The 16,360-nt window shown below is 38.2% G+C and overlaps 1 protein-coding gene across 6 annotated transcripts in view; it reads left to right on the top strand.

Moving 5' to 3' along the window:
• The window catches only part of MLLT10 (MLLT10 histone lysine methyltransferase DOT1L cofactor), a 252,498-nt gene that overhangs the window by 143,176 nt on the left and 92,962 nt on the right, over positions 1-16,360 (top strand). For all 6 annotated transcript variants that reach the window (XR_006681004.1, XR_006681005.1, XR_006681003.1 and 3 more), the window contains 2 exons: positions 9,107-9,151; positions 9,954-9,986. Coding sequence is in view for 3 of the 6 variants with exons in the window: in XM_045300194.1 (XP_045156129.1) it covers positions 9,107-9,151; positions 9,954-9,986 (78 nt within the window). In the remaining 3 variants the exon portion in view is untranslated. The remainder of the gene's footprint in view (positions 1-9,106; positions 9,152-9,953; positions 9,987-16,360) is intronic.

Below are 16,360 nucleotides of genomic sequence, written 5' to 3'. Positions count from 1 at the left end.
TAAGAACAGATTTAAAGTAGGTTTTTCAACCTTAGCTTTATTGACATTTTGATTGGATGATTTTTTTGTTGCTTTGTACTGTCTTAATTATTGTTTAACAGGATTCCCAGTTTGCTTTTCCTCCAATCAAAAGTAGATGCAGGCATTAGTAAATGTGTCCAGGGAAGCTGAATCACCTTTGGTTGACAATGACTGTTTTAGTGGGAAAAGAGACACATTATAGTGAGAAAAACTTAACTATATTGTACACTAGAATTTATATGGTTACGTCAAAAGGTATTGCTACAAAATTGTAGAAATAATTGTTAAACAAAATATCAAAATGTGAAGCTATTTTTGTATGCATCCACCATATTGACGTGTACACTTTAGGTCTCTACCCTTCTCCAAAGAATTCTTTCATTTATATCACATCAAAAATGACACATTAGGCATCCTCAAGGACTTGCAGCATGTTCGTTTTAAGTATTCTTTAAGTTCTGGGCACAAAAAGAAGTGTGGGAGGGGTAAAATCTGGTCTGTAAAAGTATATGATAAGATTTTGTAATGAAATTATCACAGGACAGCCCTTTCTACTCTCAAAGAATGAGCCAAGTGTGTTGTCATGATGGGGGAGTAAAACTCCTTTCCTTGTTACCATTTCCAACAATGCATTCTTAGTTTTTTGCACCCGCCCCCCTAAAAAAAGCCAAAACGAACCTTCCCAATAAGCCTCATGATTATTCTGTCTCTTAAGAAAATCTGTTAGGATTATAGTTTTGGAATTCCAAAGAACTGTTGCCATAACCTTGTGAGCTCACCTCTCTCTCAAGTTGAACTGGCTCAAGCAGATTACCTTGGAAGCCACTGTTTTGATTTATTACCGTTTTTTTTTTGTTTTGTTTTGGAAGCACCCTAATAAGCTTAACAAATTTATCTGCAGCCAGCCACTGATTATGGCCATATGTTTAAACATTTATTGTTAGTAATAAACCTGTGCATGTATGAGTTGGAACCCTAGTAAGTAATACTTTTTGACCTTCCTCCTTATATACATTTACTGTGTTTCCATAGACACTTGGAGAGCTTAGCAATTATTTAGCTTTATCCCCTGTTAAGATAAAGTATATTGAGAATTTCTCAGAATAATTATTGTCATAACCATTTTTAGCAAGAGTCTAAATTTGTCTTTGTGGAGAGTGAACCTCTTGATTCTATTTACATTTGAGGAAGCTTCCAGAAGTTTGTGGGGAAAATTCCACTTTTTTATTTTCACATGATCTTTTGGAAATTTCCTTATACAGTCTGAAGATTCTTGGATTTCAGGTTTTGCATTTGGAAGCTTTGAGAAACATACATCTTAAAGTTAATGAAATCATGTGGTCTATCCTTGAAAATACCTTTCTACCTGTAAAGATTTTGGAGGTGATGTTTTTGAGAAATAGTGTCTATTACAGGGCCATCACTTTGAGAGGGATTGCTTATGGTACATCTCAAGAAGAAAAGTATGAATTTGTATCTGTTCACCTCACCTTAGGGAAACTTAGTAATTTGAGGAGGGTTTTTGTCACCTAACAATATTTGAGGAAAAAATATTGTTAGTTGACAAAATAGAAATAAATTTAGGACTTGCAAATATTTTTTCTTTAAATTTATACTTAATCATATTCCTGAAGTCTTGCATATGCCTTAGTTTTGAAAATAGTTTTATTGACATGCACTTGATAAATACTTTCATAGTTTGGTCATATTAAAGAGTTGGATAATCATCATTACAGTCAGTTTTAGAACACGTTCTTCTCTGAACTCATTATTAGCTCCCCATTTCCCTCCACCCTTCTGTACCCCTAATAAGCCATTAATCCAGCTACTGTCCCTATAGTTTTACTTATCTTGGATTTCGTATACTGGAAAAATAGAAGGGAAAAAAAAACCCCAAAGCAAATCAGGAGATAAATTTATTTATGATGTATACACAAACAGACCTATAACAATAACAAAATAAACCAAAGAGGCTCAATCCAGAAGAAAGCAGGAAAAATTAACAACTAGAACAAAATTAAAATGGGTGAAAAGGGAGATCAAATAATTAAACATGGGACTTAACCCGATTAGAGCTGCCTTAATTGAATTTACAATACTCTGTCTGGCAGCAAGGCTAGAGACATACCTGACGATGGTCAGAGGGAGTCACGGGAAGCTTACTCCCTGTGGGAACCCCGCAGACGGGTCCTGGCATCCCTCTGCCATCCATAGCCCTCCGCAGTTTGAGTGTTCCCTACTTAAACTCTGATGCCGTTCCTGCCGTTGGATGTGGATTTGATTGTTTATCATCCTTGCTGCACACAGATTCGTGGGCTTCTTCCATGTTGATCTAGTGGATGCCTCACTTAGATGACTGCTTGTTTAAAGACAAGACCCTAGACACTCTTCTTTTTTATAGCTGGCACCATGTACTTTCTTGACTACCCTTTACTCTCTTTGACACCTATATCTTCAGTGATCTCTTCATGAAGGTGAACTTCAAGGCAGGGCCTTATCTGAAAACTAATTGTTCTTAGATTGGGGCTAAAATTCTTTGCAAGCCCCAAATCCATTCACATATGTATGGTTTACATACGTCTTTGGTTCACTTTAGGGCTGTGGTTCTCAACCTGTGGATTGAGATCCCTTTTGGGGGTCGAGTGACTCTTTCACAGGGGTCTCCCGATTCATAACAGTAGCAAAATGACAGTGATGAAGGAACAGTGAAAATAGTTTTATGGCTGGAGGAGTCACCACCACATGAAGAGCCGTATTAATGGAAGGCTGAGAAACCACTGCTTTAGAGGTCTCATCATCATTTTATGACAGAGAACATTCATCCCCCTGAGGCACAATGTAATTCTGTTGATTTTGTCATTATCAAATGATGAAGAAGTTAACACACTGTTGAGAAAAGGAAGTTAGTTACACTAGTGTAGACTGGGTCCTGACTGCATTTCATAATTGTTCATTTGTACAGATTAAACTCTTAAAAGATTAAGCACTATTTATACTGACATTGGGGTTTGTATGCCTGATTAAAATTCATAAAAGTTTAAAAGTAAATCAGAACATTTCTCTTACTGATAACCATACTAAAGTCTATCTTTACCTAAAAGAAATTGTCTAAATGCCTGGAGTATATAACAGTTCCTCCCAACTATAATCATAATTTAAATTTGCCAATACTATTGAACTCTCCATATGTACCATACATTTCATAAAGCTAAATAGATACTTAGTACATATTTCATACAAGCATTAAGTGTTATTATTACTCATTTATAGAACAAGAAACAGTTCTCAAAATTTCTATGTGGTGGAGATAATTTGGTTTCCCTGGTTTCCTATCTATGTTAATTCTGAAATTCAAGGAATGTTGTTGAGAGTCTAAAGCCACACTAGTAGTGTAACCCCACAAAGGACTGTTGAACCAATAATTAACTTCAGCAGCTGTATTTCCACTCACTGGTATAAGAAAGTTAATGTTTCCTTTGGGCCCATCTTAAATTGAAAAAAGTAATTAGTAATTATGAAAATAAGAAACCACCTCTCACCCCGATGTATATGTAGGAAGGAGGAAAGGTGGAATGTGCATTGCATTATTAAGAATTATTTTACATGTAGGGTAGCCCTTTTAAGAAGATTCATTTGGTTCCACAATAGGTTGATTACTTAATAATGGAGGAGATCAAGAACCTGTTGACCATGAAGGTAGAACTAAAACATCCACTGGGTAATAGTTGCATGAAGTGAGAGGTTGTGTTTGTCATATTTATTACTGTATCCCTAATACTAGCTCAGTACTATGAACATAAAATTGCTAAGTACCTTGTTTCAAATGAATACCATTAGTAAATACTGAGTGCATAGCAAGCATGTGGTTAGCAGTCTTTTTTATGATTTTGTGCTTGCCTTTTTTTTTTTTTTGCTAGGTTTTATTTTCAGGGGCTATCTTATTTTTCTATGAAGAAGAATATTTATTGTTGAACAACAAAAAAGGAAATTTATTACCTGTATACAGTACGATAGTAGTTGTCATCACATACCAGCATAACCAGACAAACTGATATGCAGTATCAAGAATTTCTTGTTGCTTCCATTATTTCCATGTACAACAATCCATGGTCCATTTACTCATAATCTGTGGTGCATTTACTCGCACTTCCTGTCTGCTCCAGCTCCGGCTGTGCTGTGGCCAACAGTGAGCTGCACAGTGGCGCCCGCCACTACGGTCCAGAGTTATGGTAGCTTCAGGGGGCCTTATGTTCGGGGAGGTCTTATTTTCGGGGGATGCCTTATCTTTCAGCAAGAGGCAAAACTGTAAGTAGGTCTTATTTTCCGGGGATGTCTTGCTTTCGGGGAAAATGGTAGTACAAAGAGCAAGACATATAACTGATTCAACAGTTTCTAAATGTACAATTTAGTGTCATTGATTACAATTCTTTCTAAGTTGTGTTGCCATTCTCACTTAACTTTTTTGAGTTCTTTAACATAAACTACAATTCTGAGCTAATCTTTTGAGTTTTTGTTGCCAATTTGATTGTATATGGATCTTAGAAGAGTACAATGCTCAAAGCATACCTTACTAATTCAATTAAGCTATTGCTTGGTTTTAAGATAATTTCAGGGGATATTTTTGGTTTAAGATTTAAAGGTTAGCAAACCCAGGGACAAGGGAACAACAAGCGATCCAAATTGGTGGTGAGGTGGGTGTGGGAGGCGTGGTAGGACATGATCAAGGGTAATGTAACAGAGGAAGTGCTGAAACCCTGGTGGGGACTGAGCATGATAGTGGGACAGGAGGAGAATCAAGGGAAATAGAGGAAAGAGCTGGGAGGCAAAGAGCATTTATAGAGGTCTAGATAAAGACAGGTACATATGCAATTATATTTATATGAGGATGGGGATAAATAGATCTATGAGCCTATATTTATTGGTTTAGTATTAAGGTAGCAGAGGGACATTGGGCCTCCACTCAAGTACTCCCTCAACGCAAGAATACTTTCTTCTATTAAATTGGCATTCTATGATGCTCACCTTCCCGACACAATCGCTGAAGACAAAGCGGGTGAATAAGCAAATGTGGTGAAGAAAGCGTCTGGGGTCTTAAAAGCTTGAAGATAAACAAGCGACCATCTAGCTCAGAAGCATCAAAGTCCACATGGAACACAACTTATCAACCTGTGTGATCACGAGATGTCGAACGGATCACTGAAGACAAATGGGTGCATAAGCAAATGTGGCGAAGAAAGCTGATGGTACCCGGCTATCAAAAAGTATAGCGTCTGAGGTCTTAAAGGCTTGAAGGTAATCAAGCGGCCATCAAGCTCAGAAGCAACAAAGTCCACATGGACGAAGCACACCAGCCTATGCAACCACGAGGTGTCGAAGGGATCAGGTATAAGGCATCATCAGAACAAAAAATCTTACCATAGTGAATGATCAGGGGAGTGCGGAGTGGAGACCCAAAGCCCATTAGTAGGCCACTGGAGATCCCCTTGCAGAGGGGTCTCGGGGAGGAGATGAGCCAGTCAGCGTGCGATGTAACAACGGTGAAAAATGCTTTAGTTTCTAAATGTTTCCTCCCCGCTCCCACTACCATGACTCGAATTCGACCTTGCAAGTCTGGCTAGACCAGAGGATGTACACTGGTACAGATAGGAACTGAAAATCCAGGGAATCCAGGGCGGATGAGCCCTACAGGACCAGTGGTGTGAGTGGCGAAACAGGGAGGGTCGAGGGAGAGTGGAGAGGAAAGAGGTAACCGGTTACAAGGAACTACGTATATGTGGCCTCCTCCCTGGGGGACGGACAACAGAAAAGTGGGTGAAGGGAGACGTCGCACAGGGCAAGATATGACAAAATAACAATTTATAAACTATCAAGGGCTCATGAGGAAGGGGGGAGCGAGGAGGGGGGAAAAATGAGAACCTAATGCCGGGGCTTAAGTGGAGAGAAAATGTTTTGAGAATGGTGAGGGCAATGAATGTACAATTGTACTTTACACAATTGATGTGTGTATGGATTGTGATAAGAGTTGTATGAGCTCCTAATAAAATGATTAAAAAAAAGATTTAAAGATTATATGGGACAATAGTTTTAGGAGTTCATCTAGCCTCCATTGCCCAGAGAATATAGAGTCCATGCGAATTTGAAATTAAGTTCTGTGTTACCCCGTTCGATCAGTGTTCGAATCTTTGGTCAACATGTTCAGTAGCGGTTGCCAGGCACATCTCTCATGGCAAAGAAAACATTTCTGCAGGGATGCAATTATCCTCCTTTTCTAATTATTCTTTTTCTTTTGCTCCAGGTGAATAGAGGTCAGCTGTGCTAACTTAGCTGCTTGCCAGCTTTTAAGACCCCAGACACTGCATAAACTAGGAGGTAGAACAGAAGCACTAAACGTTCTTAACCATCAAGCCAGTTCATCATAACGCCCCACAAAACCAGGGCCTCAAAGCAAGGAGCCAAATCCCATGAGGTGTTTAGTTTAGACACCTGTACTTTATTTTTGTTGTTGATGTTGTGCAACAAAAGTTTGAGTGCAAGTCAAAAAGTATTGCCACTCGGGTTGTAGTTCCTACTTGCATGTGGTTATTCCAAACCAAATATGCGCATAAACTTTGTGAGCAGTACATGGATACAAACAAATTTTCTCTGCAGTACACTTGTCTTAGTCTTGCTTAGAGTGGCTTAAAAAACATCTAAAAGCAGTATGATTTTGAGCCCCTCGAGAATGCCAACACAACCTTTTTGATGTGGTTTACATAAAAGACTTGAGATCTTCCTTCAGGGAAGGGTTACAATGGTGGGAAAATGCCACCTTCAGATGTGTACAGATGTAGTTAGAGGATATGTCAAACAACAGTAGCATCTACTTTGATGTTTTTGTTTAATCAAGGTTTCTATGATTTTGTAGCAATATAATTTGACGTCACCCTGCATAATACACAACTTTTGTCAGTTCAACTTTTTACTGGTGTATAACTTATTTGATAGCAGCTCTGAGAAGTAACTGTGTAGCACTACCTTTAATCAGTATACATTTTCTATCACCAGTAACCCTCCTTCTTATATACTTCGTCTTTAATTTTAACAAGATAAATTGTTATGTGAACAAATCTAGCTTCTAAAATATGATGGTTATATAATTTTGGAAGTGAAATCTTACTAATTTTTACTAAATATATCCCTATTAATTTCATAGTTATGTAGGTTGGGAAAATGAAATCAAGAAGTCTTTGCCTACTCACATTTTTAATTAGAGGTCAGAAGTGATTCTTTAAACAAATATGGGAATCATCATGTTATAAAGATTAGCCCAATAACCTCTTATCAGAAGAGTTACTAGTAAGGTATTGCAAACAAAGGAGTAAATATAGTTACTGATTATAATTAATGATTACTATTTTAAATATATATGCACATATTGGTTCACAAATGAAAATTCTATAGGACAATAGACACTGCTGAGGTGATGATATGCCTTGAAACTTGATTTCTTGAAAGATTTCCTGTTTTTTGTTTTGTCTTTGTTGATTTGAAGATTGACTACATTTTTCTCAAAGGCCAGAATAGCTTCTATTTTCCAATTTCTTTTTCCAACTGAAAAATTCTTTTCATATTATGAGTGCCCTTTGACTTTTTTTGTAGTACCGTTCCAAAGCTGTCATATCCTTATAAATAAACCATCTCAAAATTTCTTCAGAAGGGGCTTCTCTTGAACTTTTAACTCTCACTTACCATATATACTCGAGTATACACCGAGTTTTTCAGCACATTTTTATGCAGTTTTTGTGGTAAAATTAGGTGCCTCAGCTGATATTTTGGTCAGCTTATACTCGAGTATATATGGTATATTAAGTTTGTTGATAAGGCATTAAGGTGCAAAATTCTCTACCCTGTCTAATTTTTGAGTTTCATCTGGAGAAAACAAAGCCTACAGTGCTATTAGATGATTTTTCTGAGTTGGTTTGTGTTCCATTTCTTAACAGCATCACATGTAAAGTTCTGTTAACATTACAGTGATTGAAAGGGAGTGCTGACCTTTTCTACTTTGCTCCTCAGGTTAACTCAGTTTACTTAGGGTGAATCCATGACAATACTAGATTTTTGAGGTATGTGGACAGATAGGTGTGTGATACCTGAGAGCATTCTTAGGTAATACTCCTCTTTTTACCAGCAGTGTAAGCAAGAGGAGGAATACCAGTTGCTTCTAGAACAGTGGTTCTCAGCCTGTGGGTCGCGACCCTTTTGGATCAAACGACCCTTTCACAGGGGTCGCCCGATTCATAACAGCAGCAAAATGACAGTGATGAAGTAGCAATGAAAATAATTTCATGGTGAGGGGGGCACCACAACATGAGGAATTATTCAAGGGTCACGGCATTAGGAAGGCTGAGGGCCACTGTTCTAGAAGCAGGCCAGGTCCTTGGTCCTGCTGTTATCAGCTATCTCTTCTTTTGGAACACTGGGTTGAATGTGTCTCCAATTTATTAAGCAGTGTTTTATTGCCTTAGATCACACTGCTTTGTTACCCCCTTTTGAGTGTGATAAAAAATGTGAGAATAATGTCATATTTATTACTTCAGAAGTGAAAGGTATAAGAAAGTGAAGTGGGTATAATTTAATATGTTTATACTATCATATAAGTCATAATGGATTTCTGTGCATATAGAAGCTAAAGAATTATTCTAGTTGAACACAGTATTAAATGTTTTTACTACACATTTTTCTTTTTATGTATTAAATAAAGCATGTTAGCTTATCACAGTGCCTAAGTCTGCATCCTCTCTATTAATGTGGCCATTGATTGTTAGGTACGTTGTATGTGGATTCATTGCTAAAACCTTACGTGTTTTCCTCACCCTTTGCCACATACACACACATAATCCATATCACACTTTAGATTCTGAGAATTCCATTACCTTTGGTTCCCCTACCCCTGTGTCCCAGCCACGGTTTATCATTTCTGTCCTCACTGTTGTGCTTGGACTGTTCAGGTGGATGTTTTCCTGCTTTTCTTGCAGGTTTCTTTTTCTGTCCTTGAGTCACTGGCACCTTCTTTGTTGATTTATTTTTCCTCCCTCCCTCCCAACAGAGATTTCCATGCAGTATCGGCATGATGGCGCTTGTCCAACAACTAGTAAGTTGTCGAACCGGGTTGGTAACCCAGGTTTTTTACTCTTCATCTAGTGATTTTTCTAATATATATGCCACCTCTGAATCATTGCAATACAAAATTTCCAAATCCCACAGGTTCTTAGTCTAATAGATTTCTTTTTCCAGCAAAGATACTATTATATGTGCAGTATGTTTATTTCTATCAAATTGTGGGCAAGTTTTAATTATTGTTGGCTTATGATACTTATCAGAACTGTGGCTTCTGTGTTTTGTTTTCCATTTAGTCTTAATGCTCATATAATTTACAAATGTTTGTATGTTAACTTTCAGTAGCATTCTTGCTAAGACCTCTGTATATGTTGAAACCTTATTATAGAGCAATCTAGGAAATACGAATGTTTAATAGGCTTATATAATGAAATTTTTCTTTGTAATAAATATTGCTAGGTGTGACCTAAGGCAAATTTGCATATGCAGAATTACATCTTAGAGTGACTCACTTTTAGCCAAACATTTTATGAGTCTAGTAAAAGTCTTTTTAAAAGTAATTAAAGATATAATTATGTATTTATATTAAGGAAAGTATTGTCATCAACATGGCAATATGTCTAGAATTTTAATCTAAATTTAACATATTGGCAAATTAAATAATATATTAAAAATTTTATATTGTATAATAACTAAGATTTGTAGTTTTAATGATTCAAACTAATACATGTTAAATGTATTGAGGTTTTATTATACTGAGTCAGTCTGTGCCTTTGTATTTCTTCTGTATTTTGAGAATGATCTTAACCTGAAGTCCTTTTTTCCTTACTTGAAAGCTTTCTCAGAGTTGCTGAATGCAATCCATAATGGTAAGTTACATTAGAATCTTCTTTGATGGTTTCAGTTATCACAAAGGTTGCATTTTATAGACTTTCAATTGAAAGCTTGCATGTTATACTTATTAGTTGGATGAAATCCAGCACTACAGTCAGTCAGTTGTTCAACATATTAGTGAAAGCTTTATAAATTGCCTATTGATAGATGATGATAGGTCAGTTGTTTCCTGAGTTTGACTTACCTCTGTGAAAAAGCAGAATGACAATAGCGGCCTTTCTGAAAGTCTTACCTTTTTTGGCAAGTAGTGTTTTCAGCCCCTTTGGTGTAGGAACAGACTGCTTATCCCATGACTTAGAGAATTTCACCTTTAAGTTTTTTGTTTGTTAATGTATAGACTGTTTTTAATTATTTTAACCATTGGCAGAAAACGTTTTGAAGCTCTGCGTAAGATTTTCAATGGCTCCTTCCTCGGAAATGTGGAGCCTGAGCCCTTCTTCCTTGTCTGCCCTCAATCTGGAAGCTCTGCTGAAGCGGTTCCCTTTGGGTGGCCCTGCTGGCATTTGAAATACCAGTGGCAGCTTCCAGCATCACAGTAACTAACACAAAAGCCACCGTAATACAGCAAACTGACAGACAAGTGGTGGATGAATAGAAGCTAGCTTTTAAAATTACATCATATTTTTCACGTGTTCATACTGGAGTTGTGTCTCCCGTTCTAGGTTGGATTCCAAAATTTCCCAAGTGCCATATTTTTCACCTCTGCAACTTAATTACAATAAAGATGATTTTTTGCAAAAGTGTTTGAGGGTTGTTAGAGTGCCCAGACCCACTAACAATCAAGTTATTTTGACACACAGTGACTCTTAAGGGCAGAGTAGAAGTGCTGCCTGGGGTTTTCAAGGCTGTAAATGTTCACAGGAGCAGAAAGCCTCTTCTTCCTTCTTAAGGACCAGATGGTGGTTTACTACCAACCCTGCCAAGTTAATGACCTAATGTGTAAACCAGCCATACTACCAGGGTTCCTCTCAGTTACCCCCGAGCCTTCTGCAGTCTTTTAATGTACACATTGAGTGTCATCTTGTTATTTTAAGCCAGCTAAGTTGCTTAAGCTTTTTCCAACACATTATCAGTGGCTTTATGAAGTTTTGCATATTTTACTAATGCAGTTTAATTTGCAGTCCACTTGTATTGTGTTTGGATTACTCTGTTAGATGCTTACAATTTCAACAGCTTGCAAGAGACTAATGGCATGATGCACAGGCATGGACACTAGTTTTGATTTGAGGGTAGGTGCTGTTAGGTAGTGAAACCATTTTATAAATGACCTTTTTATTAACAGATAGTTATTTAAAGTCATTTCTATATAATACTTTTCTATGCAACCTGTAACTGCAGAGGTTATAGGTCATGAATACTTCATTTTTTGAACATTAGGCATCAAATTTAGAAGAGAAGGAACTGGAAGTGTTCTTAAAAATAATTTAAACATGCTACCATTCTGGAAGCATACAAGCTGAAGGTTTTATCACCTTTCGTGGTTTGCATAGTGTATTTAGACTTGTTCTTTACTACTTAGATATTACGATTTGGAGACTGAAAGTTTCTAAAAGCAGATGTGAAGTAAAAAGAAAGCCAGGGTTCTTATGGAAGCAATCGTGAATGAACTCTGTTGATACCATTATTAATGGCGAAAATGCTAGTTTGTATTAATTTGGGTGTGATTGTCAAGTTTATATCAATGTCACAGGATTAGTATTATAAACAATTTGTCTTAAGGTTTTGAGTTTTGTGAAATTGTTTTGAGAGAGAACTCTTATAATTTGATCAGATTCTTATATTTTATTGGTCAAAAACAAAGAAATAATAGGGTGATATTTTTAACCGCAAGGCAAGTATCTTATTGATAACTAGTGATAACCAGTGGTAATATTCATCCTGTAGGGGTTTGGTGGGGCTTTCTACTCCTATAAAGAGTTGCAGTCGGGGCTGGGGGAAAGATAGTGGTGTTAACAAACCCAGGGGAAAAGGAACAACAAGTGACCCAAATCGGTGGTGAGGAGGGTGTAGGAGGCCTGGTAGGTCGTGATCGAGGGTAATGTAACCAAGAAGAATTACTGAAACCCAAATGAAGACTGAGTATGATAGTGGGACAAGAAGAAAGTTAAAGGAAATAGAGGAAAGAACTAGGAGGCAAAGGGCATTTATAGAGGTCTGAATAAAAGCATGCACATATATAAATATATTGATATATGAGCATGGGGAAATAGATCTCTGTGCCTATATTTATAGGTTTAGTATTAAGGTAGCAGATGGACATTGGGCCTCCACTCAAGTATTCCCTCATTTCAAGAATACTTTGTTCTACTAAATTGGCGTTCTATGAGGCTCACTTCCCGACACAATCGCTGAAGACAAAGCAGGTGCATAAGCGAGTGTGGTGAAGAAAGCTGATGGTGCTTGGCTATCCAAAGATATCAGTTATCAGGCATCAAAGAACAAAAAATCATGCCATTGTATGCTCACCTCCCTGATACGATCACTGAAGACAAATGGGTGCATAAGCAAATGTGGCGAAGAAAGCTGATGGTTCCCGGCTATCCAAAGATATAGCGTCTGGGGTCTTAAAGGCTTGAAGGTAAACAAGCGGCCATCTAGCCCAGAAGCAACAAAGCCCACATGGAAGATGCACACCAGCCTGTGCGATCACGAGGTGTTGAAGGGATCAGGTATCATGAGAACAAAAAATCATAGAATTGTGAATCGGGGGGAGTGTGGAGTGGAGACCCAAAGCCCATTTGTAGACCACTGGAGATCCCCTTGCAGAGGGGTCTCGTGGAGGAGACGAGCCAGTCAGGATGCGATATAGCAATGATGAAACATGCAACTTTCCTCTAGTTCTTAAATGCTTCCTCCCCACCCCCCTATCATGATCCCAATACTACCTTACAAGTCTGGCTAGACCAGAGGATGTACACCAGTACAGATAGGAATTGGAAACACAGGTAATCCAGGGCGGGTGATCCCTTCAGGACCAGTGGTGTGAGTGGCGATACTGGGAAGATGAGGGAAGGTGGGTTGGAAAGGGGGAACCGGTTACAGGGATCTACATATAACCTCCTCCTTGGGGGATGGACGGACAACAGAAAAATGGGTGAATGGAGATGTCGCACAGTACAAGATATGGCGAAATAATAATTTGTAAATTATCAAGGTTTGTGAGGAAGGGGCGAGCGAGGAGGGAGGGGAACAATGAGCTGATGCCAGGGGCTTAGGTGGAGAGCAAATGTTTGGAGAATGATGATGGCAGTGAGTGTACAAATGTGCTTTACACAATTGATGTTTCTATGGATTGTGGTAAGAGTTGTATGAGCTCCTAATAAACTATTTTAAAAAAACAGTTACAGTCTTGAAAACTTAAAAGTACAGTTCTATCTTGTCCTGTCGCTTTGCTCTGAGTTGGCATTATCTCGGTGGCAGTGAGTTTGGTATTTGGAGAGTATTAAGGGAAGCTGGAGATACTCGTTTGGACTGAAAAATTTAAGATCCTTATGTTTGTGCTTTCTCTCTTTAAATTGTTAGCTTTTCTTTTTGTCTTCATATTATTGTATACTGAACAATAAAAAAGCGACACTGAGACTTGTCAGGGGAAAGAAGTAAAAAGAAAAATTCATGTTTCTCATTTTCTTATATTTTCTATGGTTGCTATAACATGATTACAAACGCAATCCAAATTGTTCTTGAAACATTATAAGCTTATTATCTTAGAGTTCTATAGATCATGGGTCTTATTGGGCTAAAATCATGGTGACAGTCACTATGGTTTATTCTTTTGTTGTTGTTGGTTTTTTGTTTTTATTTTCCCCCTGATGCATCTAGAGACAAATTTATTTCTTTACCCTTTGCAGCTTCAGGAGGCCAATCCTTTTCATAGCTTTTGTCCTCTGTCTTCTGTATTTAAAGGCAGCAGGGTTAGTCCCTTACTCTTTCTACACCATTGTCTGTGGTTTTCTGGCTAGATTGAAATTACTCAAACTATCCAGAGAAATGTCCCCATCTTTATCACATTTCTAAAGTTCCTTTTCCCATGTAGAGTGACATATTCATATTCAGTGGTTCCAAGCATGAGGGTGGGTAGATTTCTTTTGGGAGCAGAGTCAATATTTTGTCTACCAGATTTCCACTTCCTTTTACTTTTTTACTAGTTTTGTTAGCACTTCATCTACATGTCATACAATTCAATAATTCAATTATATCAGCAAAAGTTGAACCATTATCACTCCATTCAGTTCTAGCACATATTCTTCTCTATACTCATTATTATCCATGTAATTATTCATTTCTTCTAATTGTGGCATAAGCGCACAGCAAAGCATTCTCCAATTCAACATCTTCTACATCTATAATTCAGCGCCATTGATTATACTCTTCGTGTTATACAGCCATCATTGATATCCTTTTCCAAATTATTCCACTGCAATTAACATAAACTTATTGCACCCTTAAAGTGAATTTATAGAGTTCTAAATAGAGGCAGGTACTTCTGTAAATATATTTATATATGACGGGGAAGTAGATCTATGTACCTATGTTTATAGATTTAGTATTAAAGTAGCAGATGGACATTGGGCCTCTACTCAACTACTCCCTCAATGCAAGAACACTTTGTTCTATTAACCTGGCATTCCATGATGCTCACTTTCTGGACACGATCGGTGAAGACAAAGCGGGTGCATTAGCAAATGTGGTGAAGAAAGCTGATGGTGGTGCCTTGGTATCCAAAGATATAGCGTCTGGGGTATTAAAGACTTGAAGATTCACAAGCGGCCATCTGGTTTAGAAGCAGCAATGCCCACATGGAAGAAGCACACCACCTGTGTGATCACAAGATGTCGATGGGATCAGGTGTGAGGCATTAAAGACCTGGAACGAAAAATCATAATGTGAATGAGCGGGAGTTTAGAGTAGAGACCCAAAGTCCATCTGTAGGCAACTGGGCATCCCTTTACAGAAGTGTCACGGGAAAGAGACTAGCCAGTCAGGCTGCAGTGTAGCCACGATGAAACTTGCCTGTAGTTTTTCAATGCTTCCAAGCCCCCTCTATCATGATCCCAATTCTACCTTACAAATCTGGCTAGACCAGAGCATGTACACGGGTACAGATAAAGAGTTGGAAATACAGGGAATCCAGGACGGATGAACCCCTCAGGACTAATAAGAAGAAGAGATACCAGGAGGGTAAGAGGAAGGTGGGGGAGAATGGGGGAACCAATCACCATGTGCTACATATAGCCCCCTCCCCTCCCTGGGGGACAGACAACAGAAAAGTGGGTTAAGGCAGACATTGGACAGTGTAAGACATGAAATAATAATACTAATTTATAAATGATTAAGGGTTTATGAGGGAAGGAGGGAAAAAATGAGAGGCTGATACCAAGGGCTCAAATAGAAAGAAAATGTTTTGAAAATGATGATGGCGACAAATGTATAAATGTGCTTGACACATTAGATATATGTAATGATTGTGATACAAGTTGTATGAACCCCCTCTTGCATTCGTAGCTTGCTCCCTACATCTCCACCCCCTCTCCCCCTCCCTTCCACAGCTCCATTAAACCGTAGCATCAGTTATTGTCTTTATGCATCTGCTCCTGTGCTTCACAAACTGGGAAACCAAACAAACAATAAGATACACAAAACAAAACAAAATGGCAAGAAAAATAATAAAAGATAAAAATACAAATAAAGCATAATAAAGAAAAGACCACCATCCATATTTTAAAAAACCAGAGAAGAAATTTCTGTACTGGAACAGGTGAAGAATACTTGAGATTAGAGCAAATTTAGGTTGGGTCAAGGTCAGCTGACCAAGTATCATATTATACTGTGGTGTTTCCAGTAATCTCTGTCCGATAGTAAAGGTGTTAGAGTCTCTATTCTGTGGCTAGATCTGCCAGAGGCTTAATCTGACTAGATAGTCTACAGATGGATTTTGGGCTCCCACTATTGTCCATTGCCTTATAGAAATTGGGTGTTCACAATTCAAGCTCTGATACTTTTCCTTTTGTCATATCTGGATTTTGTTATTGTCATCATTGGATCACACACATTTGTGTGCTGCTTCTGTGTGGACTGTCCATGCCTCGTTTAGGTGGCTGCTTGTTTGACTACAAGGCTTTAAGAACCCCAGGCACCATTCAGATTGGCAGCGGGATACCATCTGCTTTCTTCACCACGTTTTGCTGTAGCACTCTTAGGTGCTTATTGGCTCTTAGGCTATGTTATCAGAACTGTTTTTGGATTGGGACTACAGTTCAGTGGGAGCCCAGAATCCATCTGCTTGTCCATGGGTTATGTACAACTCTGGTTTACTTTGGCAGTCGTTTCCTGACAAAAACACCCCCCCCCC

This window comes from Echinops telfairi, unplaced genomic scaffold, assembly GCF_000313985.2.
Source record: "Echinops telfairi isolate 266 unplaced genomic scaffold, ASM31398v2 ScPeMD7_7461;HRSCAF=8499, whole genome shotgun sequence".
NCBI lineage: Eukaryota > Metazoa > Chordata > Mammalia > Afrosoricida > Tenrecidae > Echinops > Echinops telfairi.
This window is presented reverse-complemented; position numbering and strand designations above follow the sequence as displayed.